Source organism: Passer montanus, unplaced genomic scaffold (assembly GCF_014805655.1).
Source record: "Passer montanus isolate IOZ18808 unplaced genomic scaffold, ASM1480565v1 scaffold115, whole genome shotgun sequence".
NCBI lineage: Eukaryota > Metazoa > Chordata > Aves > Passeriformes > Passeridae > Passer > Passer montanus.
In genome coordinates this window covers 583562-611016 of record NW_024358167.1, presented here as the reverse complement: position 1 = coordinate 611016, position 27455 = coordinate 583562, and the positions used below count along the sequence as shown (strand labels likewise).

The window sequence follows — 27455 nt, the reverse complement described above, 5'->3', positions numbered from 1 at the left end:
CTAAAGGAAAGAGGAATTTTATTCCCTGTTCCTTGAAGAACACAGCTATGCTGTGATGGAAAAGGTGTTGATCCAAGTTCCTGAAGAGAAGGGAATATAAGCCACAAGAATCACTTTGTGTATTTGTAGAAACAAGAAAAGAGGTGTTGGCCATTCTGATTTATTTCAATGCTGTTACACGTATAAAATATACTTTAAATACATAAAAACTGGCAAATGGTTTGCTTTTAAAAAACACCATCAACTTTGTGAGTGAGCACATAGCTGAGATGCAGGTCTCTGGCAATGCCTATGGCAAGCTGACTAAAATGCTTGTGGTGTAACACCCCCCATCAGAGCAAGCATGGAGACAGGAGCTCCTTTTCCTCAACTCCCACCCTGCCGATCCAGCTCCAAGTGGGACACATGGCCTCTCACTCAAGCTCCAATCCCAGCTGGATAGAGGCACCTTCCCAGTCACAGTTTGGAAGCACATAAGGAAACCAGCATTCCAATTCCACAAGGAACATCACTCCTGGTGTTCAAAGCGTCTCACTATCTTTGCACTCTCTGTTTTCAGCTCCTCAATGTGAGCATTTAGGCACTCCAGGATGTGCTGGGATCTCACTTCTTCATCTTCCAGGTATCGTGCAGCAATGGATCCCACAGAAGCTGTAGGCAAGGGGCACTAAAGGAAACAAAGGGATTATCAGGCATTCCTTCATTCCAAGTTTTGGCCAGAAACACCTCTGATGTGCAAACCACGCCACTGAACCTGCTCCTAGAGGGCTCATTTCCATCTCAGTGGGCAGACTAAGCTCTCAGGTCTCACACCTGTATTGCAGGTCTTGTCCCTTCCAACAGCCAGCAGTGACTCCTGCACAAAGCCAACACTACCAAAAAATCAAGGCTAGAGAAGGTCACTACAGAATACCAAGGAGTTTGCCCTGGGTGTTGGTGCAACTCAAGGTCTACATCCTGCTTCTTCTCTCCATAAAAATCCCAGTGGGTGGGAGCACCTCAGAGTTTGGGTCCATGGAAGGGAAAGCACTGCCAGACTGGGTTTTTACCACAAATTCCCCACTGGGAATATCTCTGCTTTCTTTCCTATACCTCCTCTTCTTCCCCAAAGTAACAGGCTCCTGGTACAATCCCACAGGCAAGTACAGGCCAAATTCCCATTGCTGCTCACAGAACAGCACTTCAGTCCAGCCAGCAATGGTCAACAAAGTACTCCAGATTCTTTCCTTTACAGTCAACAACTATTCCTGCTCCTCACATCACTTACCCACAAGTTATTAACTTACAAAAACAACACTGTAAACCAGGCTTAATGTACAAGTTGATGAAGAGAAGCCTCGTGCACAGGGGCTGGCACGTGAAATATTAAGGTTACTGAGGGGCTGCTTTCCATTACAGACAAGTTGTCTCAGTGTCTTGGCAAGAGATAAGAACTGGTTATTTCCAAATCCTGGAGTCTCGTGGTTTTTAGGTCTTGTCAACAGCCAGGAACAAAGGGAAACAGAAAAGGCTACAGACAACAAGCAAATCTCTCCCACCCCACTACTGCCAAAACTTGGAAGTTCTCCTCTCTTACTGCCAAAGGATTTAAAGACACTGGAGCCTGACTCAGTCAACACCAGGAGAAATATCTGCATTTCCTTAGAAACCTTATTTCTACCTCTCAGAATAAAAAGCAGCCCATTCTCTTCTATTAAACATCAAGCCCTAGAGCTTCTCAGACCCTGAAGTGGAACATTTCACACTTTGGGTCCAATCTTGCAACCTGAAGAATTTCCATTTACATTACTGCAGTTCCCTAAGCTCCCAACACTGTTTTCTGGGTATGTGCACAAGCTACTTTAGTCTTGAAAAATCAAGACCTTTTCTTGGTAGTAAACTTGATCAAGACCTGACAAGCCTCCATTTATCTGTGCCTTAGCCTTTGAGCCTCTTCTCTGGACTCCTACAAAAAGATGGCTAGTATTTTAATAGTTGTCACTGCTACCAACACAAAAACAGAGGAGAAACTGCTCTAAACACTGCTGGAGCAACACATCTGGAGCAAGGACTAGTGCTCAGCATTCTCCCCTCCCTAAACATGACAGGAAGAAGTGATTCAGTGCAAATTTTCTTTATCTTGGTCAAGTGCTTCAGCAACTGAGCTGAGGTAGGACAGAGAAAGTGCTAACACTGCTCCTGATGAAAAAAGTATGATCAGCAACTGGGAAAAAGAGCAGGCTCCCCTTGTGCAGTGAAGCAGGGATTTTAGGCTTTGTCATCTGCAAGCATAAGCAGCTTTAAGTTCAGTGTGCTGACTGCTGCAGCCTGTTTGAAAAGGGGTAAAACTCACCCTGTGCTTTACAGATGTGCAGCAACCAGTCACCCAGAGACTGTGAAATACCAACATACTCAGCACTCCACATCCACTCAGCCTCTGCCACACACCCAAGCCAAAAGCTGAAGCAGAATTCTGAGGCGACACGAGCAGGTCCTGGTACACAGTGAGGTACAGCACCATGAGCTCCTGGAATTAACTTAGCAAGCACACAAACACAAAGCTCTTCTCCAAGGAGTTCTGAAGAGCCACCATATGGATGCTCCTGGCCAAGTCTCAACCATCCAGCAGTGGCTTTCCTTCCCTGTTTAATATTTGATTTACTTAGAGAATCACACACAACATGCAGTTAGGTCATGCATTCAAATGCCTGTCTCCTTTTGCCAGGTAAGAACCCAGCTCTATTTTCAGCTGTTAAGCAGCAACTAGCTCCTGTACAACTGCTTACCAAAACCATAGATTCTCTGTGATGATTTAAGGCAGGCTGCTTAGACGCTTCATCTGCAAAATCTTTGTTTTCAGGCACCACATGAAGCACAGACTCCGCTCCCGGCCAGGCACGTGACTCCTTGCAGTTCTTGCTGCTGCTCTGGGAGGGTGGCTCACCCATCTCAGGGGCCACAGCTCCTGTTTCAGCAGCCCCACAACTTTGGGAGTCGCTGTGATGATGCTGAGCAGTCCTGTCAGGCTGGAGAGGAGTCCTCCCTGTGTGCTCATCCTGCTCGTGCTGTGCTTCCTGAGCTGTCCTGGAAGGCAGGTTTGAGCATAGAACAGAGTTTGTCTCTTAGCAGCTCAACTCCAGCAAAAACTCACACAGAGGCAACAATTAACATAGATGTTACTAACAGCCCTGGCAGTCCAAACTTGTTTCCATAGCACTTCCAGACACACATTCAGTCCCTGTGGAATTCTCTCTCTTCTGCTGCTGTAGATACCAAAAACCACAGCCTGCACATCCTAGCACAGCAACAGAAAGGAACACAGCTGCCTGGGCCACGTCTAATCCTGTCACCAAAACAGCACAGACTGCTGCTCCAGAGAGAGGCAAAGGCAGACAAAAGACAAACTGCTGGCTCTGCAGAACACAGACCAGCTGGGACTCAAAGCCACTGCACTGCTTAAGGCACACAGGCAGATTCCCAAATAGTCCTTGTGTTCTCCCAGACGCACGATGCACTGGAGACACCCAGCATGCCATTACACCCCACACATCCCTGCTCTCCTTCACCCTGAGGAAGCAGCATCCCTGGGGTCACTCACCTGTGCTGTACATCCCTGGGCTCTTTGTCCTGGCCCTGCTGAGCCATGCCCTCAGGTTCACCTGGGCCCACCTGTGCAGTGACTCCCAGTTTCGCCCTGGTCTCTGCGAGGTCCTTCCTCAGCTGCTGGTTCTCAGATATTAATTTCTGCAGCTCAGCAGTGTAGTCCTCCCTGAGTGCTCTCAGGATGCCATGGTCACCCTAACAGGCAAAGAAGGGCAGAAGTCAGAAGTTCTGGTTTGCAAGACACCACAGTCACATCCAGAGCAAAGGCCAGCAAGAGATTCCTTAAGGCATATCCCCTAACCTCATTTTGACTGGCAAAACCTTCAAGACTTCCCTAGGAGAAAATTAATTATATATATTGCCTTATTGGGCTTGCATCCAGACTCACTGTGCTGATCTGCTGATCTGCCTGGGATGATCAGTCTCTCTCACCACTGGATTTGTTTTAAAACAGGAAAACATGGACCTAGGATAGTTCAGATGTACCTGCCTCTGGCCTTTGTGAAACTCTGAACAACTTGCTTCTTCCCATCATCTTCTTTTTACTAGGCCAAGTGGGTATAATTTCCACTGCTTCTACTCCAGTGACATTCCCACTTGCTTTTTGCCAATTCTATTAAACTCAGATGCTTAATTCGTTCTCGTTAGCTCTGTATCTAAGGTCTTTCCAAATGTGCATTAGGACTGCCAGGCCAAAATCCAGCTCCTGTTCCTTGGCGCTGTGGGGCTTTTTTTTAAGGAAGATGTCTTGCTTTGCACACTGCTACCACACAGGCAAAATCCACCAGGCATTTTTCAAACAGAAAGTAATGGGCCTTAGGTTATTTCAGTTTCAAACCAGCCCTCTAGAAAGCTGTGTTTTTAATCCATCTCACCAGCCACAAGCTTCTGTTCAGCACTTTCCCAGTAACTCTGCACATTTGACAATCATCCCAAACTAATACTAAGAGCTGAGTATTTCCTTCCCACAGATCTAACAGGATAACACATACATACATGAGGCTCTCAGCTGTCTGCATCCAGCCCTTGCCCCCTGGGAAGCAGCCATTCTGCTTAAGATGAGACAGAACTTGCAAACCAGCCACTTTTTCCTTCACAAAATGAGTCAACTCGTTATTTCTGCCAAGGCTGCACCTCTACCATGCAGGCTCCTCTTCTCCCCTCTGCCTCAAGGGTTTTGGAGGTTTTGTTCAGGTGCAGGAGCCCACCACGGGGCCCTTTCCAAGAACACTGCCCCAACACATCCAGCCCATATTCCCAGTCTGCATCCCGCTCATGGAGAGCAAAGGAGAGCCCTGCTGAATGGCTCCTCACCAGGGGAGAACACGCTCTCACCCCAAGCATTTCAAGGGCCAGAGCAGTTACAGCAGTTACAGGACATCACAGGTTGAGAATCAAAGGTTTGAGGTAAGCTGGCTTAAAATGGAAGTGTAATGAAATGTATTAAAAAAGTGAGGCAAAGCCCATGGAGAAGACACAGAAAGTATGGCTGCTTCTGCAGTTCTCTTCTCCACTCTCTGACTGAACAAATACTTGGTATTTCTGCACCTTATTTCCTTTCAAATTGCCTCTTTTGCTTGGGTTTTAAGTTCACTGAGCTCTGTCCCCCATTTTGAGAGGGCTGGGCAAAGACTCTGACTATTCCCAGGCAGGTACACAAGGCTAGCCCCTTCCCAGCTCCTGGCCCTCAATACCTTCATACCTTCAGCTTACCACACTCTGTTTTTTCCAGAATGTCTGAGAGATGACGGTTTTCCAGCCTCAAGGTTTCCAGCTGGACCAGAATTACCTGAGGAGACAAACAACAAGCTCAGAGAAAAGAACACAATGCATGCCCACGACACCCTCAGCTTTTGCACAGAGGCTAAAGAGAGAAAGAAACTACTAATGTAGCTAAAAACCAGGATGGTGCTCCAAGCCTTCAGATCCCTTAAACAAACAGCATAAGATTCTTGTGCCTTTTTTACCCTGTGCTCCACTGCTTTCCTCTCTGCTCTTTCAATCTCTGTTCTGAGCTGCTGCTCCAGGTTTGAGGTGGAGCCGCTCGCCGATGCAATGGTGATGTCCCGCTGCTGCAGCTCCTGTGTCAGCCTGCAGCTCTCCCTTTTCATCCCCGCTAGCTCACTGCTGTGCGTTTGTTCAGCCTGAGAGAGCTGGTCTTTCAGCTGGAGGAAGACATACACACATCACCCACGAGCTTTTAAAACATGTTTCAGCTAAAAATGCAAAAGTATTGCAGTATTGCACATGGGAATGTGAAATCTCAGTCCTGGAAAACAAAAAGCTCTATGTAACAAAACCACTGCACGTGCTTGTCCCTTCTGATTGAAAGCCACCTCACCCCAATCCCTTCCCACACCACACACTGTCAGCTGGAAAGAAGTTTCATGCCATGAGAAAACCCACAATTTATCAAACAAACAGCCTCTCCAGCTCATCATTCAACCTCTGTAGCCAAAACCAGAGAGCCAAAGGTTTACCATGACTGGGGAAGCACAATAGCTCTTGGAAAATATAACCCTGCAATTTGCCACTCTGCCTTCCTGAGGTATTTGAAGATACCATTTAAAGATGGTAGCTTTAAATAGCTCGAGCTGGATTTTTCTTCCAGGAATTAATTTGCCCTAAGTCTTTTGAATCGATATTAGAGTTGAATCAATGTTAGCTCATAGCAACTAAAGCTTCTCATGGCAAACTTCCACCAGCCAGCTATGCACAGGGTAAAAATACATCTCTTTGTTTTTATAACTCTGTGTGATGACCACTAGGGCCCTGCATTATGAGAGGGTAATCATTCCCTATTTACTTTTCACATGACAGGCATGATTTTATTTTCAGTCCATTCAATCTCATTTATCTCTTTTCCAGTTTGCTAAATCCTATTTCATTCAGCTGTTGCTTGTATAAAAACCACTCCATCCTTTTGGTCATCTTTTTCCATACCTTATCTTGGTTTATTCAGTGCTTTTAGAGGTGGCAGACCTGCACCACATACCATATACTGGTAGGCACACTGCATATTTATTCAGTGGCAGGACAGACCAACAGCAGCATAATTCCTTCCCCAGGACTCCATTCCATTAGTCAGAAATATTAACCACCCAAACACACAGGATTTTTCTGAGAATTACAAGCATTTTAGAAAATTGAACCAGATGATCTCTGCCTACCCATGTAAATACTGTTCACACGGTGATTTATCTCCATGTCACCTCAATGCCTCCCAAGTATATAAAACAGAAACAGCCTTCATAAATCTCTCCCTCCTCCCCAGCAGCCTGTGGGAGATTCATTTACTGTGTGGCTGTTTGGATGTGTAACCAAGCACACATCTCTGGCAAGATCTGCACCTCTGTATGTTCAGAACAAAGGATGAAAGATTTCCACACAAGTGAGGTTTTTCACTCAGGTTCAATGAGGCTTCCACTCTTCCAGGCTCCAGTGAAAGCTCTCACACAAGCTGATGCAGACCATTATGAAGAGCCAAGTTAGGGAGGGCTTGCCCACCTTGGGTGCTCAGAGCTCTGGGGTGAGCCACTCGTGGCAGGTGAGCTGCTCCATTCCTCCCAGCCCCTGCCCTCATGTCCAGCTATCCAGCCTGAAACACACTCCCTTATTCACACAAGGACACATTTAAGTCCTGCCTCAAGTGTGACAGGACATACTACAGCAAACTCACTCCTTCTCTGCTCTTCATCCTATTGGGAGCCTGTATTAGGCTTAAACTCAGGATTCCAGACCTTAATTTCTTTGCATATTTGCCCCTCCAGCAGTAATTTAAGTCTCTCCACAGTGTAGAGAAGTTCTGGGGGAGGCCCAGGAGATACTCACAAAGCCAGGTTCAGACACCTGCAAACAGGTGTCCTCTCAACCCTTCCTGTGCCAGGTGTGCTCCTGACCTCCAGCAGATCCCTGCCTGCACAGCAGCCCTGCCCTGGTGCCACTGCTGAGGCACTGGCACTCAGGGATCAGCTCACTCCACCAGTGCCATCCCACTCCCCAGGAACAAAGCCACATTACCTTTTTAATCTCTGCCCTTGACTCAGTCTGGTCTTCTTCCAGGGACTGCAGCTCTTTGATATTCTCACCCAGCTCCTCGCTCAGCTGCACACACCTGGCATTTGAAGACACCAGGCTGCGTGCCAAATGCAAAAGTATAGATTAGAATAACCCAAGGAGGAGGAAATGGTCAGAGAAACTTTGATCTTCCAGGCAGTCCTTTATGTCCATTACAACAGAAACTGAACTCAGCCTACAAGTTCCTTACCAACCCTTTGGGTTTGTTTTCCAAAATCATTTCACAAGAGATCAGGAAGCTCATGTAACAGATAACAGCTGTTTCTTGCCTGTTTATTTACAAACTAAGATTACAAAATTTGTATTTAAACACAAATCTGAAAACCACAAACTTGGAGAGGAATCATAGAGTCACAAAATGCTTTGGGTTGGGAGGGACCCTAAAGCTCAACCCATTCCACCCCCTGCCATGGGCAGGAACACCTTCAACTGGACCAGGTTGCCTCAACCCCCTTCCAGCCTGGTCTTGAACACCTATAGAGATGGGGAGTCCCCAATCTCTGGCAAGATTTGTTTATAATCCTCACTTCACAGGAAGGTCTGGATCTGGTTCTAACCAGCTGCCTAACAAAGACTCCTTAGCCTATTATGAGTGAAGGTGCTGAGCCTAAGCAAGCTGGAACACTGAGAACACCCACCATGAGCAGAGAAAGGCAGCCAACCAATTAGCAAAGCAGTCACTATTACACTGCAAAATGAATAGCACTTGATTTCTTTGGCCCTTTGATATTTAAAGCAAGCCTACAAAAATCACCGGTTAACTCAATGAACACAATTAGCTGCAGTATTATTATCCAAGACTACTTGCACTTGCAGAGGCAGCAAAAAGAGAGTTACCTGTTCTCAAGACGAGTCACCTCTGACTGCAAGTGCTGTTCCTTCTTCTGGGCAACATCCAGCTGCAGCAGCACCTGCTCCAGCTCCAGCCCAGCAGAGGACAAGGGCTTCCCTTGCAAGCGCTCCTCCAAGGCCCTGCACAGGAACAGCAGCTTCAATATCAGCACAGAAAGAAAAATGTCTGAGTTCACTGGTACAGGAAATGTAACTACTGTTTTCCTGGAGTTCTCTGAAAAATACACAGCAGGTGACCACTATGTGCAGTGTGAGTAAGCAAACACAGCAGCTGGATGACAGCCCCTGCTTGAGTTAAGGCTCACTGAAAAAGACTACATTTTATTTTGATGTTGGTCTCCCTGCCAGAGACTGGTAGGTGACCAACACAGCAACCAGAACCCAACAGCCTCTGCACATTGCAAGGGCAGAAGGGAAAGGCCAAGATGATTTTGACACAGATGCAGCTACCTCACCAAGCCCCAATCAATGAGAACTTTCACCTAGGTTAATAAGCATGTTATAAAACCCTGAAAGATCTCTAGCACTTGGCTGAAAATACCTGGGAGAAACACTCTCAAAAACCCTGCACTGCCTCCAGAAACCCAGCTGAGGAAAGTGGATTCCTTCCATGCTCTTCACTGACTATCTGCTAATTCCAAAAGCAATGCAAATTGAAAAATGCTGCAAGGCAGCACAGTGCTTGTGAGAAACTGCAGTGCACTATGTTAAATACAACCAATACAGATCCAGCTGCATGAAAATGCTGCTACTGTCCTCAGTGAGAGAACCTGGAACGTGGACAGGGATTGAAGAGCCAAAGTACCAGCAAGGCACAGATGCTACCTGATGAGGAGTTCTTTTGTGTGAAGAGTTTCAGTCATCCTGTCCAGCTCTTTCCGTAACTGTTCCTGGTGCAGCTTCGAGCTGTCAATGAAATCTTCTTGAGACTGCAAAGTGGCTCTCAGCTCCATCTTCTCATCCTGCAGCACCTGCACAGGAGGCAGAAGGAAGGATTGCAGCAAGATGGACCAAACCAGTTTGTTGCAATGTGATGAGAGGTTGATCAGATTTTTTAGGACCCTTGGAAATACTGCAGAGCAGCACATGGCTACGAAGTCAATTTTGATGCCAATCAGGAACTTCACAAAGGCTCTAGAAAGAGACAAAAACTCCAGGATGAAAAGCCTTCCCACCACTTCAGACCCCATTTCTTAAGAGTTCCTCCACTGACCTCTAACATTTTCTTGGACTGCCTTAATTCCTCTTGAACTCTCTGCTGATCTTCCAGAATCGTGCGATTGTCCTCACTGAGCTCATCCACCCTCATGCTGAGCCTCTCCACCTCCAGCTCGTTGGCACAGATGGTGTCCTTGGCCCTCTCCAGCCTGCTGCTCAAGTGCTGGATTTCCGAGCGGCTCGCCAGCTCCACCGAGTCCAGGACCTGCTTCCGATTGGCCAGCTGGGTCTGCAACAAAAACCACCTGCACTGGAGCTCAACTGCAAAAACACCAAGGCTCTACCAAGAACTGGTGCTTGCTGCTGGTACCAAAGCTGAAGTCAACACAGCTACTGGTTTCTTGGTGTAATGAGCCACATTCTCATTCTCAACAATACCTTCCAGGGAATTAGGGAGAGTATTGTTCCAGGGTTATATGATGGATAAAACTTCCCAAGGCAAACAGAATAAGTAAAAAACAAAATGAAAAAGGAGAGGGCCGTTTGATTCCAAAAGCAGTTCAAAGAGAATCTGGAAAATGAGAATCTCAAATCACTCCAGCTGCCTGAGTATGATTTGTCTAAGAATAAAGCCTCCTGCTACTTTTTGCTCATGAGCCCAAGGCTAGACCAGGACTAATGGCTGCAGGTAAGAAAGTTCCTAAACCAAACAGGCCATTAATTCTACACCAGGACAGAAAGCAGCTCTAGGTGCACAATTGCAAAACCACAACCACCGAACAGCCCCAAAACAAACCAGTTTTAACAGCCAATTTGCTTTGCTCTCTGCAGTAAATACCTGTTTCCAGCAGCTTGGGGGAAATGCTCACTTTGAATTTTTCAGTGTTTTAATGGCAGACAAAAAAGTTACAAGGAACGTATGAGTAGCAGACAATACCTGCTCTATAATTTATAGGCACAATACTTTATTTCATAGCATTTCTTTCCACACAGCTAGCTGGTGAAATTTAACAAGCCAGCTCTCACATAAACTTCTAGGAACATTCACTTCATATAGTCCCTTACTGTATAAAATCTTTGAATTTTTAAAGGCTGGAACAAAATATTTGAGCAGTCCTATACTCCCTGTTTCAAAGAGTAGCAATGCCTGCCAGCTTCAGAATCATCACATGCCTTGATTTACACAAACTGTAAGAACTGCTCATTTGCAAGGCTATGGTATAGTTTTGATTACAGCCTTTTATTATTATTTAAATAGGCATGACAGAAAAGGTAATCAAGAGGGCTGAGAGTTTAAAGCAGAGCCTTTCTTCACTCAAGAAGCCAGAGTATCTGACTGCCTGAACATTTATTTCTGCATTAAGAAAACATTTATGCTGTCTCTTATTATTTCCAGCCATACAACATCCAGGCCAGCAGAGAATTCCAAGTTTTTAGGAAAGGCTGACTTTAAAGCTGCAGGTGTTCCAGAAGATGGTCTGTACTGGGGAAAAATTCCAGGCTTCCCTAAGCTGCTCTGGAAGAGCTGAGGGGAAGCCAGATGAAAGGAGAGGGGAAGTACTCCATGGTCATGGATCTCAGCTTGACCTTGTGCTAGAAAGACAACTAAGCATGTAAAATGTACAGAAACATCCAAGATAAAAAATTCAGCACTTCCATGCTGGGCTTTTCAAAGCAATTGAGGATTCAGGCAGTCTGCTCACAGTACCTGTGCACCTAAGGCACCTATGCTGCTTTGGGAAAACCTCCCCAGCCTCCTGGTTTTCTGCTGCACACAAGTTCCTCTGTGCCCCAGTGTCCCAGCCTGAGCTCCAAGGACACATCTGTTCCCAAACAATTGAGCTATCAACGACACACAGACAGCAGAGCAGCAAGACCTTCTGCTCAAGGACTCTCTCTGCATTTGTAGCTCTCCTGGTGTCAGCCTCTCACAAAGCCCCTGTCAGAGCCAGCTTCAATCCTGTCATCACAGTCTCCCTCCTCGCAGGAGCTTCCACTCAAGAGCAACTCAGGAGCCCATTAAGGCAAAGTCCCCAGCAAGAGCTTCTTATCAGTGTCTGCTGTGATTGTGTCTGTGTGACTTCACAGCTGTGCTCTAGGTCAATTCATCTTGCTCTGCTGCAGCACCACTAATTCACTGAGCCATCAGCTTTGCAGAACAGCAGCCCCACTACTTCTTGCCTTTGAGAAACCTAAAAAAAGGGGTGGGGGGCTGAAAACTGCTGTTGCTTCAGTATTTTATGGAAGTCTCTGCTGTAGGGGAAGACTGTTTTCCAACAGTAGTCTCTGAGCTGGACCCACAAGGTACGTATTTACCTGCTGGCAGGTACACAGCTTTCAACTAGACAACATGATGTAACATATTTTCAAGTGTCATATGCCTTGGTCTCTGCCTCCCAGGGAAATCTGCATCCTACTCTCTTCTCTGCTAACCAGACTGATGGCAGGGAGAGCTGCACAAGGTTTATCTAATCTCTGATGACAGACTCCAGATCTTTTTTCCATACAGCACTCGTACAAGCAAACCTTATTCCGCCAGAACATTAAAAGTCACTTCAATGGCAATCTGAACTGGATGGGAGCCTGAGAGATTTCATTAGCCTCCCCTTCCCTGCCACAAACAAAGCAGAAACTTCCAGCATATGTTAATTGTACCTGCACGAGCTCGGAGTGCTCTGCCAGAGCCCGGCGCTGCGCCTCCAGCGATGCCACCTGCTGCTGGAACCGCAGGCGCTGCTTCTCCCAGTCAAGTGATTTCTGACGGAACTCCTGCAGGGACAGCAGGGTGGCTTGGAGCAGTACATCCTCCTCCAGCTCACATCCACGTTTGCCTTCTCTCCCCACCGTACCCTCACACCTTTCCCCCAGCAGGGAAACCATTAGTCAGTCACCTGATGCAGCAGCTCAGCAGTGCAGAGCCCTCACACACCGTGCTCGCTGCATTCCTCCCCACCCGAGGTAAAGCTGCTCACAAATGTTAAGTGCCAACACATTCATGGCTGGTTTCATGGGTTTGCTGTCAGGGGTTTAACAATTCAGACTGGCTTTAGCTTCCAAAATATGTTGCTGTTGAAATCATCGAGATGACAAGAATTAAATACAGAATTAACTGCTAATCTCTGCTCCAGAAATTGGGCACTACATCAGTCAGATGTGTGTTGTTACCACATCTCTCAGGAGGAGAAAACTGAGTGGGGTTGAGCTCAGCAGAGCAGAAAGATTAGAAGATGAGACAGGCTTGAGAAGAAGTTTGACATGTAGCTCCCTCCTCCTCAAAGAAGTGAGAATACAACCTCCCCACACTGGAATTCGTTCCATTCACATAATTAGTTACTCTTCCAGCACCTCCTTCCTTTTATTTAGTGTAAGGGTAAGAACAGCATTAAGGTTTAAGCTGTGCAGTCAGAGGCCCCAACACACGAAAATGCCTTTATCACATATGCTGTTGAGAAGAGCTGCACCTGGAGAGTGGGTGGCAGTGCTCCTTAAGCAGGACTCACAGTCCACTTCCTAGTGGACTGTTCAGTCCCCACTGAAGCCCAGTAAGGCAGTTAATACACACAAGCTGGTCAGCACTTCCTCTTTCACCACACACCTCCAGCTTCCTGGTCAGTCGGCTCAATTCAAACTTGTCCTCCTCTTGTCCCTTGTTAGCTTCGCCTCTGCTTCTTGTTTTTTTCTTCTGCAGCTTCTCATAGCTCCTCCTCAGCCGGGACAACTGCAGAATACAGTGAAAGAGAGCTTTGCTCAAGGCCCCAAGGCAAGAATTATACAGCCCTTTGAAAGAAGACACACAAAGTGGTTCACACAAACAATGCCCTCATCAAGGCCACACAGCTCCCAAGTGAAGGCTTCTATTTGGATAATGAGTCTTTTATACCAACAGCACTGCAAAACACACGAGTTGTATGAGAGTAGCAAGATGCCACTGAAGTCATGACATCAGCAGCTTTAACTAAAGCTCTCTCTTACCATAATTAAAGCATGACTGAAATATTGATCAGATGGAGGTTTACAGGCAGCTGACAATGCAGCAAGAGCACGGCATCCCCCTCTCTACAGGTGGCTCCCAGCCCCAGGAAGAGCCAGCAGCACCTGTGGCTGATCTGCTCACCCACAGGAGCACACCCATCACACCACACATGGGTAAATCTTGTGTGATCAAAATATACTCGTGCAGCTCAGGTGGGAACTGGAACTCTCCTGCTTAGTGGGAGAAGGAAGATTTGAGAATTGCCATTACCCATAATATCAACACCACTTCATCTGTCATTTTCTGCTTAGATACACTGTGTATTTCACAATGAGTGGAGAATGCCAACAGAAAATATCACTCCTACGCCTGCTGCTAGGATGCTGAAGTTGTATCAGAAGCAGGAATGAGGAAAAAACTCTTGACATTTAAATGACCCTCTGTGCAAATAATCACTTGCAACTTGCAGAGAATTTTTCATACAATGAGCTCCTGCCTACTTAACTATTAAATAAAAGGCTCCCAAATAGCCACATCAATTTGAGAAGCCATCACTGTTGTTTTACTGATGGACAAAGCTAAGCCCAGGAATCAACAGAAGGACCATGAGAAGCAAAAAATATCTGATTCAAGACCTGATGCATTCAGTACTTCAGTGTGTTCAGTGGGAACAGACAGATGTTCAGGCTTAGAGTTAATATCAACTTCTTTTGCCAAACATTTCAGGAGATAAGAGGTTTATTCTTTCAACAGTCTCAGTAAGTTAGACACTGTACCTGTAATTGCACTGGAAATGGTGGTAAACAGAGACAGAAATAATTTCCCCAAACAGTACTAAGAACAGAAGACTGAGGAATATTGGAGCTCAATGTCATCAGCATTAATACTGTGTAGGTAAAATACCCACAAACTGCAATTTAGGCCACAACACACAGGCTGTATTTCAGCCATAGCAATTTAGGGTGATCTGCCAATGTACCTCAGCTTTGCTCTGCAGCTTATCCACAATTCCAGTGAGAACACCCAGCCAATGAAGACTGTTAGTCATATGGAATAGTGAGGTGTTTTTAAATGAGAAAAGATGCCTTCTGTCATCAGAGCACAGACTACCAAATTAATTTCACTTATGGCTTACAGTGAGCAGGAACTAGGCCCAGCCCTCCAGAGAAAACAGGTCAGTGCTCTATGAGCTGCTCATGCCAGTTCACTCCCTGCTGCTGGCAAGTGCAGACAGGCAAGGAGTTCAGGCAGAAATCTGGAATGCTGCTATACCACCTGCAGGACAGGTATCATCTTGCACTGAGCAAGAGGCTTTGAGATGGAGGCTCTGATATTACTGCCAAACAGCATTTTATACATACACTTGGTTTTTATAAAGGGTATTAAGACTAATATTCCTTGAGAGTACAAAATCCCTACTAAAGTCATCAGTGTTAACAAAGGCAAAAAGATAACACCACACACCACTGTTATTTCCTGATCTCACACTAGCCAGGCCAGTTACATCTCCACCCTTTTTGAATTTCAGAAATGCTGAAAGAGCAAACTGCTGCTGCCTGTATCTGTGGCAGCTCCAGAACCAGCACTGTGGTGACTGGGATGGGCAAACACAGGACATTCTTGTGGTGAACTTCTGCAGATGTCCAACATATGAAAACATTTCTACTCCAACAGTTCTCTGTCTGTCACCAAGCTCCTCCAAATCACAAAAAACAGGCCAATTGAGCCATACAAATGTCACTTTATCTATGCTCAATGCTCTTTTTGGTAAGCACAAACATTAACAGAGTGGGAAATTTTAAAACCACAGCATTGAAACAAAAACAATGACACAATTGATCCATCATCAACGGGGAACTAGAAACCATACTCTTCTTTTTGCAACTCACATCCTCCTGTAATTTCTTCAGCTGCTGTTCATACTCTCTAACCATGTCCTGCTTGGATTTTTCCACATCTTCAACCCGGCGACGCAGCAGGCCAACCTAAACAAAGGGATAAAAAGCAAATAAATACAACAGAAGTAGGCTTTATTGCCAGCAGGTACATAGATATTTCAGTGGGGCCCCTCATTATGAAATAGATGGAGGCTGTGCCTAAACCTTTGGCAGGCTGGGGCCACAACTGTTTCTGTTGTGGCCTTGTGTTTTGAGGCAGTTTCTGGATTTCACTCCTGGGGACAAAGTTGACATATTTGGTTTGTGCCAAAAGCCTACTTCTAGTCAGCATTTTCATAAATTCATCACAAACACTCATTACGATGTCAAGCTATCTACCAAGAGAAAAGTTTGCCGTGTCATCATCTTACTATGCTCAGAGAAAGGAGAGAATCTTAATAGCAAGGAAAAAGTAAGAAAAGGGGTTTTGAAGCTCACAGAAGAGACTTCCCTGACACTGATTCAGCTGCTCCTTTGACTTATTTTTCTCCCTTTTTTTTCCCTCCCATCTTTTTTCCCAGCCACAACCTGAGTGGTCACAAGCCAACAAATTAAAATTAAAAGAAAACCCACAGAAAATTCATATGACTAAACCAAAAGCATGAATATACTCCAGCAGTGACTTCAAACATACTTTACAGTTCAGTTTGAAATCCATGTTGGCTTTTGGAGGTAAGAGACATTTCAAGTGTCTTGAGAAAACATAATTGATAATAACAATAATAAACTATATGATAAAAATCATCATTCTTGCAAATGAAAATTCTGTGGCTCAACTGCACCTTATGGTCCACATCCTTCACAAAAACTTCACTAACTAATAATTTTCTACCAATACAGATTTTTTTTTTTTTGCACTTCCCTCAGGCTTTCATTTAAAGATCACAAAACCAGAGCTCTGTAAAAAAGCCCATGGAGAGTTTCCCAGCAATATCTTGGTGTAGTTCATAGTAGGAAATGGTTTTCTTGGTGTAGTCTATATAGCAGGAAACGGGTTTTTTCTACCAATGACTGCATGTTGCTGGGCTGTCCATTACTGCTGTAGCCAGCACCAGTGCCTCTGGGATCTCTCTAATAACTCTAACAGTTCAATATGTGGGCTTCCACCAACCCTAGGGGAGCGGATCACTTGACTTGGATTGAGTTATGAACCAGACACCTTGTTCCAACAGGTCCTTTGAAAAGTCTATTCCTGATTTCCTGATTCTAACAGGTAAAACACACTGCTGACTCCAACCAAAAAAGAGTATGAAACCAAGGTACCTCCTTTTGCTTTTCCTGCAGAGCTGCCTTGGCAGAGGAAAGTTCCTGCTCCCGAGCACTCAGACAAGCTTCCAAAGCCTGTGTGTGCTCTTCCCACTCGGATTTCTTGTGAGCCACCATGATGTCTATCTGCTTCATCAGCTCCTGCAGCTCGGCCTCACAGGAGGTCAAGAACCCACCACTGGAGGGGAGAGAGCCTGGAGTTAAAGCAGGTCCCACCCAACACGTCCAGTGTCCCAAACCAACACAGGCAGCAGAACTGACTGGCACCGAGGCACCAACTCTGCACATGCAGTGCTCACACACAAAACTCTCTTCAAATCAGCTCACAAGAACAGAATCACAGAATCATTAAGGTCAGAAAAGACCTCCAAGATCATCAAGTCCAACCTTTTACCCAACACCATCCATGCCCACCAAACCACACCACTTGACACTTAGGCATTCGGCCTTTTGCCTTGGGTACTAGGCATTATGTAAGTAAACCAAAGCGTGTTTAATTCATAGTTTGTATTGCCTTAACTGCTCTCCAGGCAGTGGCATTTTATAGCAGGTTTCAGTCACCAGAGGAATCTTACAGCCAAGCTATGAGCTCCCAAAAACAGAAGTTGATCACAAATGCAGACAAAGCCTGAAGCAGAGGGGGCTGGATGACAACATGATAATGAAGAATCAAACCCTCGCAATCCATCGGGGAGCACGAGCTCCCTAGCGATGCCCAGATTTCTAATTTGGTGCAGTAATTATTGAAGCCAATTCAAGTAACTCCTCTAAAACTTCCCAGCTGCCAAGACAGGGACAATGTTAAGGTTTGCCAGACACAGCCCTAGAGGGTGGTGAACTCCATAATGATCTCTACCCCTTTAATTTGCCTGTCAAAGGGAAGAACTGAAAAGAAATGGAAATCAATAGGTTAAGGGATGGAAATTTCTCTGTTCCCCCAGGGCATATACACACTTCATTACTTGGCACTTTTTCTATAGGAAAAGAAATACTTCTTAAAGGAGCCAAAATCAGTCACATTTGAAGTTCACCCTGTCCTGTGAGTTAACCAAAAATTAGCAGCTATTATGCAGAGCAGGAACATTTCCTTCACAGCATCTGCTAATATGTAGCAAATTCTAAACTTGATTTCTGCAACCAGCTCTCTAAAGAAGATACAGTAGCAAATAAATTTGTGTCACATTCTCAAGGATGACTAGGAAAATGGCATCAGTGACTTTTGCTTCACGGTTGTTTAACACATAAAGCATTTTGTTCTGTTATTGTCACTACAGTCTCTCTCGGGGATTGAAAAGTCTAGAGACTCTCACCTCAGACAGAGCATTAAGGATTCACTCAGAGCTGAGTGGGACTGCAGTTTCAACACAAGCAGGAAATAATCAGATGTTTTCAGTAAAATCAGATAACAAAGTCACATCTCATTAACCTTGCAAGGCTGTTACAAAATAAATATTTATTCACAACTCTATTTACTACTGCTCCTGGTGTTGGACAGTAAGAATAGTTTACAACAACAACTGAGACAAAAAGACGCTCAGGTTTCAGGAAGATGTACAACTAAATTTCTGACAATTAAGACTATAAGCAGGGATTAGTGCAGAGCCAGCTCCCCCAGTAATTTCACTTCTGCAGCAGCTGAAGGCCACTGCACACTGACACCAGAGGATTTATTCTGAGTAAGAGGCAAGGCTAATACCTAAATCATTGGGAATGACTGCTGTGTACAGTTGCATACATACCTCCCCTGCCCATTTCTGTGCATTCCTTCCAGCAAAGCCTCCATCACTGAATCCTGGTGGCTTCAGTACCAGGGAAGTACAGGAAAGCAGTGGTCACTCATGGCAATGCACAAACCAGGCTGCTTCTCCATCCAACTGCAGGAAAAGAAGACCACAAAGCAAAGAAGTCAAAAAACAGACAAGAAGCATGTAATTACAGGTGAGGAAAACAATGGCACTTTCATGAACTTACAGCCAAATAGAGGAAAACAGATTTTTCTACCAGAAAAATATACCCAATGCTATCATCCAGCACTACCAAATTGCATGATATAATCATGTGATCTAATAAATTCAGAGAGGAGCAATGAGAGTCTGCACTTGTGTGAACTCAACACAGAGGCACTGGTAGAACTCCTGGGAGCACCAGCCTGTGGAGAAACAGGAACATCTGGGCTTCAAATGGGCCAGCCCAAGATCCACCTCTGACAGGGAATTTGTCACTTCAGAGAGAAAACACTAGCAAGTAGCAGTAAGAATTCATCTATAAATTGCATATTTTCCAGGCCTCTGTTACAGACTAGGTTCAAGAGACCATGCAGGTTATCACCACACTCAGAACACACTGGTTGTTCATACGGTTGTGGGAATTTTAAGAAAACACAAACTCCTTAAAATTTCTTCTTAAATTATGCCTTAAATTATGAAAACAAGTTGAACAGCTTTACAGTAGCAGTACATTGCTTCAGTTATAAACTACACCTTTTAAGTAACAAACACATGCATGCATATTTCAAATCTTGGTGAAAGCAGGAAGGGTTCACATTAAAGCCAAAAATGGGGAATAAAAAGTTCCCATGAAACCACAGCCAGGAAGACAGAATTTATTTCAATGTCTCCTTCATGAAACTGCAGCTAACACAAAAATGGTTAAACTTGTTCAGAGCTATTAACACAAATTTCTGTTTCCAAAATCTGCACACTTTCCAAGTACTGAAGATGGATCCTTCCACCATCTTTCCTCAAAGATTAATATGGCATTATTAAGCAATCAGCAAAAGGGGAGCAGGTCACAGCAAGGCAGACTTTCACAAATGCAGGCTCAGCTTTGCTCTCTTTCCCAAACAATCTTCTATTGTGCTCCTACAGCACTTTAAAGAGGCACTGGTAGAACTCCTGGGAGCACCAGTCTGTGGAGAAACAGCAACATCTGGGCTTCAAAGGGGCCATCCTTTCTATTGTGCTCCTACAGCACTTTAAAACACAATTCAGGGATTAAAACCTGTCCTTGGGAGCTTGTGTTTTAAACCACAAGCATATAAAAAATTCAAAGAAAAAAATCCTATCTCTATTCTGACAGTGTTTTGTCTGTCTTTGGTCCTGTTTGTGCTTAGCAAAACTCAATCAGTATGCAGAACAACTTTGTGGTTCTGCTGAGGGCAGGGTGCTGAGGAGAGCAGATGAGCAGATCCCCGGAGCTGCTGACAGCATTCCAAGAGCTCTCCAGGTGGCAACAGCAGACATTAGACAGTAGCAGCTCTCCTCTTTCATTCTAATCACACCTACACAGAATCAATTTTCAGTGGGCAGAGAGATGAGGAGACAGCATAGAATTCCAGAACACTTTGGGCTGGAAGGGATCTTAAAGCCATCTCATGCCATGGGCAGGGGCACCTTCCACTAGCCCAGGTTGCTCCAAGCCCTGTCCAACCTGGCCTTGGACACGTGGGAGGGACAGCTCTGTGCCTCTGCCTGACCACCCTCACAGCCTGCCAGCATACCCAGATTTTGGGGAAAAGCCTTAAAATCAGACACCTCTAGCCAGTTTTATGCTACATAAGGTTTGCTGACTTAGTATTAATTTTAGCCTCTCATGCTTGCAAGTTGCAATGTGCAAGTTACAGGCACCTGAATAAAGACAAATCTCCTTCATTAACAACAGCTGAAGCAAGGAGAGCTGGCTACTCACTTCTGAAGAAATTGAAGTATTTGAAAAACAAAAAACCCCAAAACAAGACAACACATTTAAAAATCAACAAGGCTTAGCATCCCAGCTCAAGGCAGAATTGTAGCAGAGCCAAGTGGAGAGAACTTTACAATACACTGGAGGATTTAAGAATACTGCCCAAGAGGCAAGACTGGGATTACTTGGCATTTAAAAACACAGAAAGATGCAACCTTCAAGCGCTGCTGGAAGCATTACAGTGAACACAAAAGGAGCAGTAACCTCCCAAAGGCAAGACCACAGGCGAGCTCCACTCGCCAGCGGCAGGAATGGCACCTGCGGCAGGAGCCCGGAGCGAACCCCTCGCCAGGGCGAGAATCCCAGAGTCCCTGAGCTTGGGAAAGGCCTCTGAGACCATCAAGTCCAACCTGTGACCGATCCCCACTTTGTCACCCAGCCCAGAGCACCAAGTGCCGCGTCCAGTCTTTCCTTAAACCCCTCCAGGCATGGGGACGCCACTACCGCCGCCGTGGGCAGTCCCTTCCAATATCTAATCGGCCCTTTTGGGAAGGAATTCCTCCTGCTGTCCAACCCAAACCTGCCGTGTGCAGCTCACGCCTGTGAAGCGGCCGGGCCGGCGTGCCCGGGCAGCGCTCCCCGCTGGAGCCGGCGGAGCTGCCCCGGAGGCGCTCCCCGCTGCCGCCGCTCCCGGCCGCAGCCCCGCCGCCCGCGCCCTCACAGCGCCTGCCCGCACCCGCCGCGGGACCTCCGCTGCCCGGGCCCTTCCCGCGCCGCGCCCCGGGGAGCAGCCCCGAGCTGCAGGCTGCCCAACACCCCAGCTCTGACAGGCTGCACGGCCGCCCTCCTCCCTTGCTTGCTTGCTTGTTTCTTTCCTTCCTTCCTTCCTTCCTGCCTGCCCTTCTTCCTTCCTTCCCTCCCTCCTTCCCGCCTCTCCCACCCCGGCGGCGGGCACGGCGCGGCCCCGCGGCGCAGCGCTGCGCATGCGCTGTGGCGGCGCCTGCGCAGCAGCGGCCGCTGAGATGGGCAGGGTAGGGGAGCGCGGGGACAGCGCGGGGACACCGCGGGACGCGGCGGTCACGGAGCCGCGGTGGCCGGGACCGGCAGGGGATGCGCTGGGATGCGCTCAGCCCCGTGCCCATCGCCGCCCGTATCGCGGCTCCGGCAGCCGCGAGTGCCAGGCCTGGCTCGGTTTTGAATGAGTGGCAGTTATCTCGCTCCCCAGGCTCCAGCTGCTGCTGCTGCTGCCCCGCAGGGAACACCGCGGCCTGGGGGGCCCTTCCGGGAGGGCAGAGTACAATGAAACGCTCCGGAGTAATTATTGGGGGTGAAAGACAGGTCTCGTTTTGCTTCTGTTTCACTGGTTTCCTGGAGTTCAGGTTGGGGCAGAATTCTGGCTACCTTGAAGTCCTTTGTTGTGACTCGCAGACATGCGAAGGAGGCAGTGAGGCACGGCACCGGTCAGGGGCTGTAGGCCAGCAGCCACAAAGGGTTCTAGGCACTCTAGGTGCTCAAACTCACTCAAATTAGACTTCTAAAACTCAGTCGGTAGATATAAACACATGTAAATATCATTAATAATAACCAGCTGGTTTTATATATTCATCTCTGATGTAATCTGCAATTCATTTTGATAGAGTTCTTTTCACATGAAGTTCTTATCTGTGGCTATAACCCCTGTTTAAGTGGATTAGGGAAATCAAAATATCCTTGTAAGTTTAAACTTCATATGGATTCCATCAAAACTGGAGCACAGTCAACTCCAGCTCCTTGGCTGGGGATGTTATGAAAACAGCATCTGCTTTGTGTCACAGATTTAGCTGCTCTCGCCCGCTGTGAGGATGGACAGCGAGGTGCAGAGGGATGGCAGGATCCTGGACCTGATCGATGATGCGTGGAGAGAAGATAAATTGCCCTACGAGGACGTGGCCATCCCTCTGGTAGGTGAATTGCTGCTTATCAATCTGAGTTAAGGCTGCTGTGTTGATCACAGTCCCTTCCAAGAAAAGGCACAGAGTGTTGCTCGTGGTGTGGCTAATTTGTACAAGATGCTCCTGGATCTGACTGCTTCCTTGCCCTATATGCCAGTCATTCCTGAGTGCATAAGGACATGGATGCTTCTGTCCCTCGTCCCCTGACCAGTTGCTGAATCCTCTCAGAACTGGAGTACCCTTCCCATTGCACTGTCCTGGGTTTGGCACCAGGGAGAAGTAGAATCATCCTTTCTCTCTGCTTCCCTTTTTTGTTCCTGGTGTTTGAGGTACTTTCCTGGTTGGTTTGGAGAGAGAGGATCAGTCTCACTGACAGTTCCAGTCTTGGTTACTCCTTCTTTCCACTTCCTGCCATTGAAAGAAGCTGAGATGTTTTCATACATGTTTCAAAGCAGTCTTTTCCAGATACAGTGTTGCTGCTGGCAGTTCCAGGACAGCAGGGAAGGACTGGCAGGTGCAGCAGGATTCTTGCCTGCAGGGCTGTGTCCAGGGCATGGCACCTCTCCTTTCATGCAGCTGCAAGGCTGGAGAGGGGCAGCAGGGGAAGAGCTACTGCTGATCCCACAGAGCCCAGAGCTCAAACTTCAGATCTCCCCAATGACACCTTTCCTTAGCTATTTTGAAACTTCCAGGGAAGTTGGAGGCAGCTGAGGATTTTCCCTTCTCTTTTTCTGTCTGGTACAGCTAGCACAGATAAAGCAGCCATGGAGATTGTGTGGTGCTGGTTTCTTTCAGCAGAGAGACATTCCAAATTTGTGACATGGTTCAAGCTTTAGCCCTGCCACCACTGGCTTTTCAGAGAGAGCGAGGAGCAGCTGCCCAACTCAAAATCCATATGTCCAGCACATATTTTGCTGCCAAGAGTTGGGCTTGAGGGAAGCATCTTGCAGAAGCGTGAGTCTCAGCTAAAAGAGCCCAAACCCTCCTTTGCTTGGGATAACCTTTATTAGGCAAGCTGAATACCATAAACAGGTTCCTTGCTGACTATTGCCTTCACCCCGAGTCCAAACATTACTGTTTCTTCCCTTAGAGCCATCTCATGATGGCTCACAGTCACATACACATGACAGCCTCACCAACTACCAATAGAAAGAAAGGCCTGGCTGCAGATATCAAGATTCCCAGTCATGGGATTGGCTCTGATCACATAGAAAAACCAGCATGAATTCACAGAGGACTTACTCAGGGACATTGCAAAGAATCAACCAGAATGGCTGTGAAAGTGGTGTTTGAGCCTGTCCTGAGATTCTGCTCCAGTGCTCACTTGAGACATTTCTGGCAACTCAAATGGGTTTGGATCATTTGTTGTTTTCAAAGCTGAAACATTTTATTTAGCTCCTGCTGGGATCTCCAGAGGTCTAGAACTCAGAATTCCTGCCCACATGGTATGTGGCAGAATAGCACACACTCAGAGTGACTACACCAATACAGCAAGACAGAGAACAAATAATGTAAGGAAAATGAAATCTCAGTTAAACTTTCCTTCCCCTTACTGTGCCATGAGCAGCTCTGTGGCACACCTGGCAGGGGGTTCTGGCTTCTAATGTTGATCCAGCACAGCTCCACCTGAGTCCAGCACACAGACAGGAAGGACTTCTCACCTGCCATAGGAAAGTAACATTCCACAGAACCAGTTGTCTGCAGTATTTGTATTCTTGGCAACAGCAGAAGCAGCACATTGCAAACAAACAGTGGAATAATTGCATTGTACTGTTATTTACTTACTTTGCATTTGCTGTATATTCTCCCTCACTGCATGTGCAGTCTGAGTGTATAGCAAGGCCCCAGGGTCCTGGAAAACAATTTACCTTTCAGATTAAGCACCATATTCAAATGAAAACAATACTGTTCATGATGGGGCTCAGCAATATTTTTAAGTGGATCAGTATGTATGATATTTATTGTTCAGATGCACCCTCTGGTCTCGTTTGTGGGGTTTTGTATCTATCCATACAAATATAACAACCTGCTGCTTGCAGAAAGTGTATTACATGTGGAATGCATTCTACCTGTGTTTTGTTCTCAGAATGAGCTCCCTGAACCAGAGCAAGACAACGGTGGCACCACTGAGTCTGTGAAAGAGCAAGAAATGAAGTGGACAGATTTGGCTCTCCAGTATCTCCATGAAAATGTTCCACCCACGGGAAATTAGTGAATCAGTGGGATTTCATACAGTGGATGCATGAATGCAACATAAAAATATTTTTCAGCTGACCATTGCTGCCCTAAGGAGGAAACAACATTAGAGAAACTTTCAGACTCCAACAGTTGTTCTGCTCACAATGAAGAGTTTAAAATGCTTCTTTCTTGAATGTGAAATAGCAGAGGCTCTGACATCTCAGAGCCAAGTGCAAAATGTTTCATGCTTATAAGATTATTTCATGTTTTCTGTTAAATTGTTCTTAAATTGGTGCCAATTCTGATCTTAAATGTTTTCTACACGTGATTAAAAAGTTTTTACTGTCTCAAGTTGCAATTGATTTCAAAGCTCACAGTGGGATTATTGTTTCAGAGTCCAGTGTGCAAAACTCAAATAGCTGTGAGTTGTTGCCCTCTTTAACAAGTGTGTGGCTGAGGCAGGATGTGTGGGGCAGGTCTGAAAGGTTGGTCAGCAGAATCAAGAGCAGGGAGTAACCTTGAATTCCTGCTCTCAGGATCTGATGGTGGTGGTGGACAGCATTTCCAGTGCTGACATCCTGGGAATGTTTGCCAGTGTGTACAGTGTACAGACAGTCTACTTTACACTGAAATGGTGGTTACTCAAAATCACGGTGTTCCAAGGGATGGTTGAGAGCTCCAAGGAAGAACCTGCCAGTCCCATGTAGGGCCTCCTGCCGTGTGAGCCACTCAGATGAGCAACCTCAGATGGGAAATCAAGATTTTAAAAAAAGTGATGGGGAAAAGAAATTAGTAGGGCTTAGCTTCAGGCAACAAATTATTACCTCTTTTTGTATTGAGATGAAAGGCAAGGCCCTCAAGGACCTTATTTTATCTCAAATGTCTTTTGCAACAGGTAAAAGCCTTCTCTTCTTCGTGTTTCAAATTGGACCAATTCCGTCTCACCATTGGCAGAACTTCTTGCTAAGGGAAAATATTTTGACAGAGTTTAGGATTACTGGTAGAGGTGAGAAAGGAGCTGGAAGGAAAACAATGTTTAAATTATAATCTTTTGTCAGTACAGCAGAAAAAGTACTGTCCTGGAGCTTCCAGATCAACAAATGTTATTTGGTGTCTTTTTTCAGTGTTGATTTTCTCCAAAATAGCAAGCCCCAACTTTTGCCTGGGTGATTATCAAATGGGATCACAGCATGGTACATGTTCAGTGAGACTCAGATTGCTGAGCTGCTTGAGGCTGAAGAGCTCAAGGTGCTTGCGAAAGAACCATGCTAGACACATGCTCTGCCTCAAGTGATCCATGCCTGCACCACAGGAGCAGCACACACTTGTCTGAAGGAAAAGGAGCTGCAGGCAGCAGGAAGAGTTAAGGATTAACCTGAGAATTAGCAAAGTCAAAAAGCTTAATAAGTACAGCATGGACCAAAGAACCAGCTATGCCACTGGGAGCTGTAATAGTTCAGCTCCTCATTGGATCACCACCAAGGGAAAGAAAGCAGAGCCTGGGCTTAATCAGGTATTTCTAATCCACCCTACTCTCCCTTTCCCTGGCCTATGTTAGAAGAATTTGCTAAGAAAATGCCAAGCAAAACTACCATCCTACTTCTATCCAGCAGCCATCCCTGCTCCCTCCCTTCTCAGCCCTTTACAAACTCCCCACCACCCTCGTTTTCCCGATTTTGCCACTACACCTTTCAGTTCCAATTTCAGACTTCCTTTCCTGCCCCTGATAATTGTGTTTCCTTGGCAATCTCCTTCCTCCCATCCAACAAAAAAAAGCCTTCCTTACTTGAATTAGAGCTGCATTTGTGAGGTTCCAGCAGGTCCATGAGAAAATGTGGGAATGCCAGTTGTATGAGTGTTACCCAAGACAGCAGCTGCTTGGGAGCCCAGTGGAGAGCCAGACACCTTGAAGTGGTTCTTTCCCTTTGTCACTACACAGTGCTGTGCACTGTCTCCTGCCTGAGGTGGTGACAGCATTTGTAGAAGGGACCCTGGGCCATGGCTCTCAGGAGAGCAAGAAGGACATGGGAGATATTAGGGATCACCATGACATCTCCAAAGGCAGGGCTCTGTGAAACCAAGCACTGGCCCCACCCAGATGCTTATCAGGCTTGCAGTGATATCTACAATCTTCCTGACATTCTTTGCAAAAGACAAATAGACAGGCAATAATTTCCTTAGTTTCAACACGTGTAGTCAAATTGCTGCTCACAACTACCAACCCATTTGTGTCTTTGATTAGTCATCCCCCAAGGCAAACTATATTTAAAATAAGGAAACCTGCTAGAATAGAAGGTGCCCCACCTTCTTAACAAGAAGCTTCATTTGACTGGTCTTCATTCCTTGGCTGGTAACTTCCTGCATTCACCACACCTACTGTTACTGGCAGAAAAAAAAGCAAGCAAACTGCTGTCAGAGCCAGCAGACACATGCCAGAGAAATTGTGGGATCCTTCAAATCTCTTACCAGTAGAAGTTCCATGTGGAAGTCCATATGCTGAGGCTGTGTGTTGTGTTCATCTGCCTTTTGTATGGGGTGAAAACAGGTAAGAACTCAATTTGTTTTGAATGTTTTTGTCAAATATAACACATTTTCTGTGCTTTACAGCAACATGAATGTACCTGTCCTCTGCATTTACAGTTACTGCACAGGATTTCTCACTAGCATTATTTATTTTGGCAAAGCAAATTATTCTGGTTACATGAATGTAGTCAGTTCTAAGAGTTCTAAATGGAAAACCAGAACTATTTTTTATTATCTTTTCCTCCCTTTGCAAACATTTCTCTTATATAAGCACTATCCATCGACACTGAAAATGTC

The 27455-nt window shown here is 46.0% G+C and overlaps 3 protein-coding genes and 1 long non-coding RNA gene across 14 annotated transcripts in view; 2 read left to right on the top strand and 2 right to left on the bottom strand.

The window, feature by feature from the left end:
• Positions 1-144: 144 nt before the first annotated feature.
• On the bottom strand, positions 145-21524 carry CEP63 (centrosomal protein 63). Of its 9 annotated transcripts, none has more exons than XM_039696924.1 (15): positions 21467-21524; positions 18585-18719; positions 16843-17023; positions 15532-15627; positions 13265-13387; positions 12325-12438; positions 9725-9958; positions 9337-9482; positions 8497-8631; positions 7603-7717; positions 5550-5747; positions 5285-5371; positions 3578-3777; positions 2766-3063; positions 145-667 (listed from the first exon to the last, which is right to left on the bottom strand). In XM_039696924.1, exons 2-15 carry the CDS (start codon positions 18626-18628, stop codon positions 509-511), a joined length of 2130 nt encoding a protein of 709 aa, XP_039552858.1. In that variant the 5' UTR covers positions 18629-18719; positions 21467-21524; the 3' UTR covers positions 145-508. The 9 variants fall into 9 exon arrangements, with proteins under 9 accessions (XP_039552858.1, XP_039552850.1, XP_039552851.1 ...); XM_039696916.1 differs by lacking the exon at positions 21467-21524 and adding an exon at positions 20472-21414; XM_039696917.1 differs by lacking the exon at positions 21467-21524 and adding an exon at positions 20742-21414.
• Positions 21488-24986, top strand: ANAPC13 (anaphase promoting complex subunit 13). Of its 3 annotated transcripts, none has more exons than XM_039696928.1 (3): positions 21488-21557; positions 22341-22466; positions 24544-24986. In XM_039696928.1, exons 2-3 carry the CDS (start codon positions 22368-22370, stop codon positions 24667-24669), a joined length of 225 nt encoding a protein of 74 aa, XP_039552862.1. In that variant the 5' UTR covers positions 21488-21557; positions 22341-22367; the 3' UTR covers positions 24670-24986. The 3 variants fall into 3 exon arrangements, with proteins under 3 accessions (XP_039552862.1, XP_039552864.1, XP_039552863.1); XM_039696930.1 differs by lacking the exon at positions 21488-21557 and adding an exon at positions 21568-21864; XM_039696929.1 differs by lacking the exon at positions 21488-21557 and adding an exon at positions 21568-21905.
• LOC120496456 overlaps positions 23767-27455 on the bottom strand; it is a 16224-nt gene continuing 12535 nt past the window's right edge. The window contains exons 2-4 of the long non-coding RNA XR_005626303.1: positions 25460-25598; positions 24243-24309; positions 23767-24118 (exon numbers count right to left, since the gene is read on the bottom strand). This is a non-coding gene — a long non-coding RNA (uncharacterized LOC120496456). The remainder of the gene's footprint in view (positions 24119-24242; positions 24310-25459; positions 25599-27455) is intronic.
• LIPH (lipase H) overlaps positions 26935-27455 on the top strand; it is a 12776-nt gene continuing 12255 nt past the window's right edge. The window contains exon 1 of the mRNA XM_039696927.1: positions 26935-27180. Within this exon, the coding sequence (XP_039552861.1) occupies positions 27129-27180 (52 nt within the window). The 5' untranslated portion in view covers positions 26935-27128. The remainder of the gene's footprint in view (positions 27181-27455) is intronic.

Bases quoted from the DNA above. Each gene is read 5' to 3' on its own strand.
- CEP63 (XM_039696924.1), bottom strand. From the start codon at position 18,628: ATGGAGGCTTTGCTGGAAGGAATGCACAGAAATGGGCAGGGGAG. The intron at 9,959-12,324 runs GTACAATTAACA...TTTTTGTTGCAG, and splicing joins AGCACTCCGAGCTCGTGCAG to ACCCAGCTGGCCAATCGGAA. The intron at 7,718-8,496 runs GTAACTCTCTTT...TTTGGCACGCAG, and splicing joins GTGACTCGTCTTGAGAACAG to CCTGGTGTCTTCAAATGCCA.
- ANAPC13 (XM_039696928.1), top strand. From the start codon at position 22,368: ATGGACAGCGAGGTGCAGAGGGATGGCAGGATCCTGGACCTGATCGAT. The intron at 22,467-24,543 runs GTAGGTGAATTG...TTTTGTTCTCAG, and splicing joins AGGACGTGGCCATCCCTCTG to AATGAGCTCCCTGAACCAGA.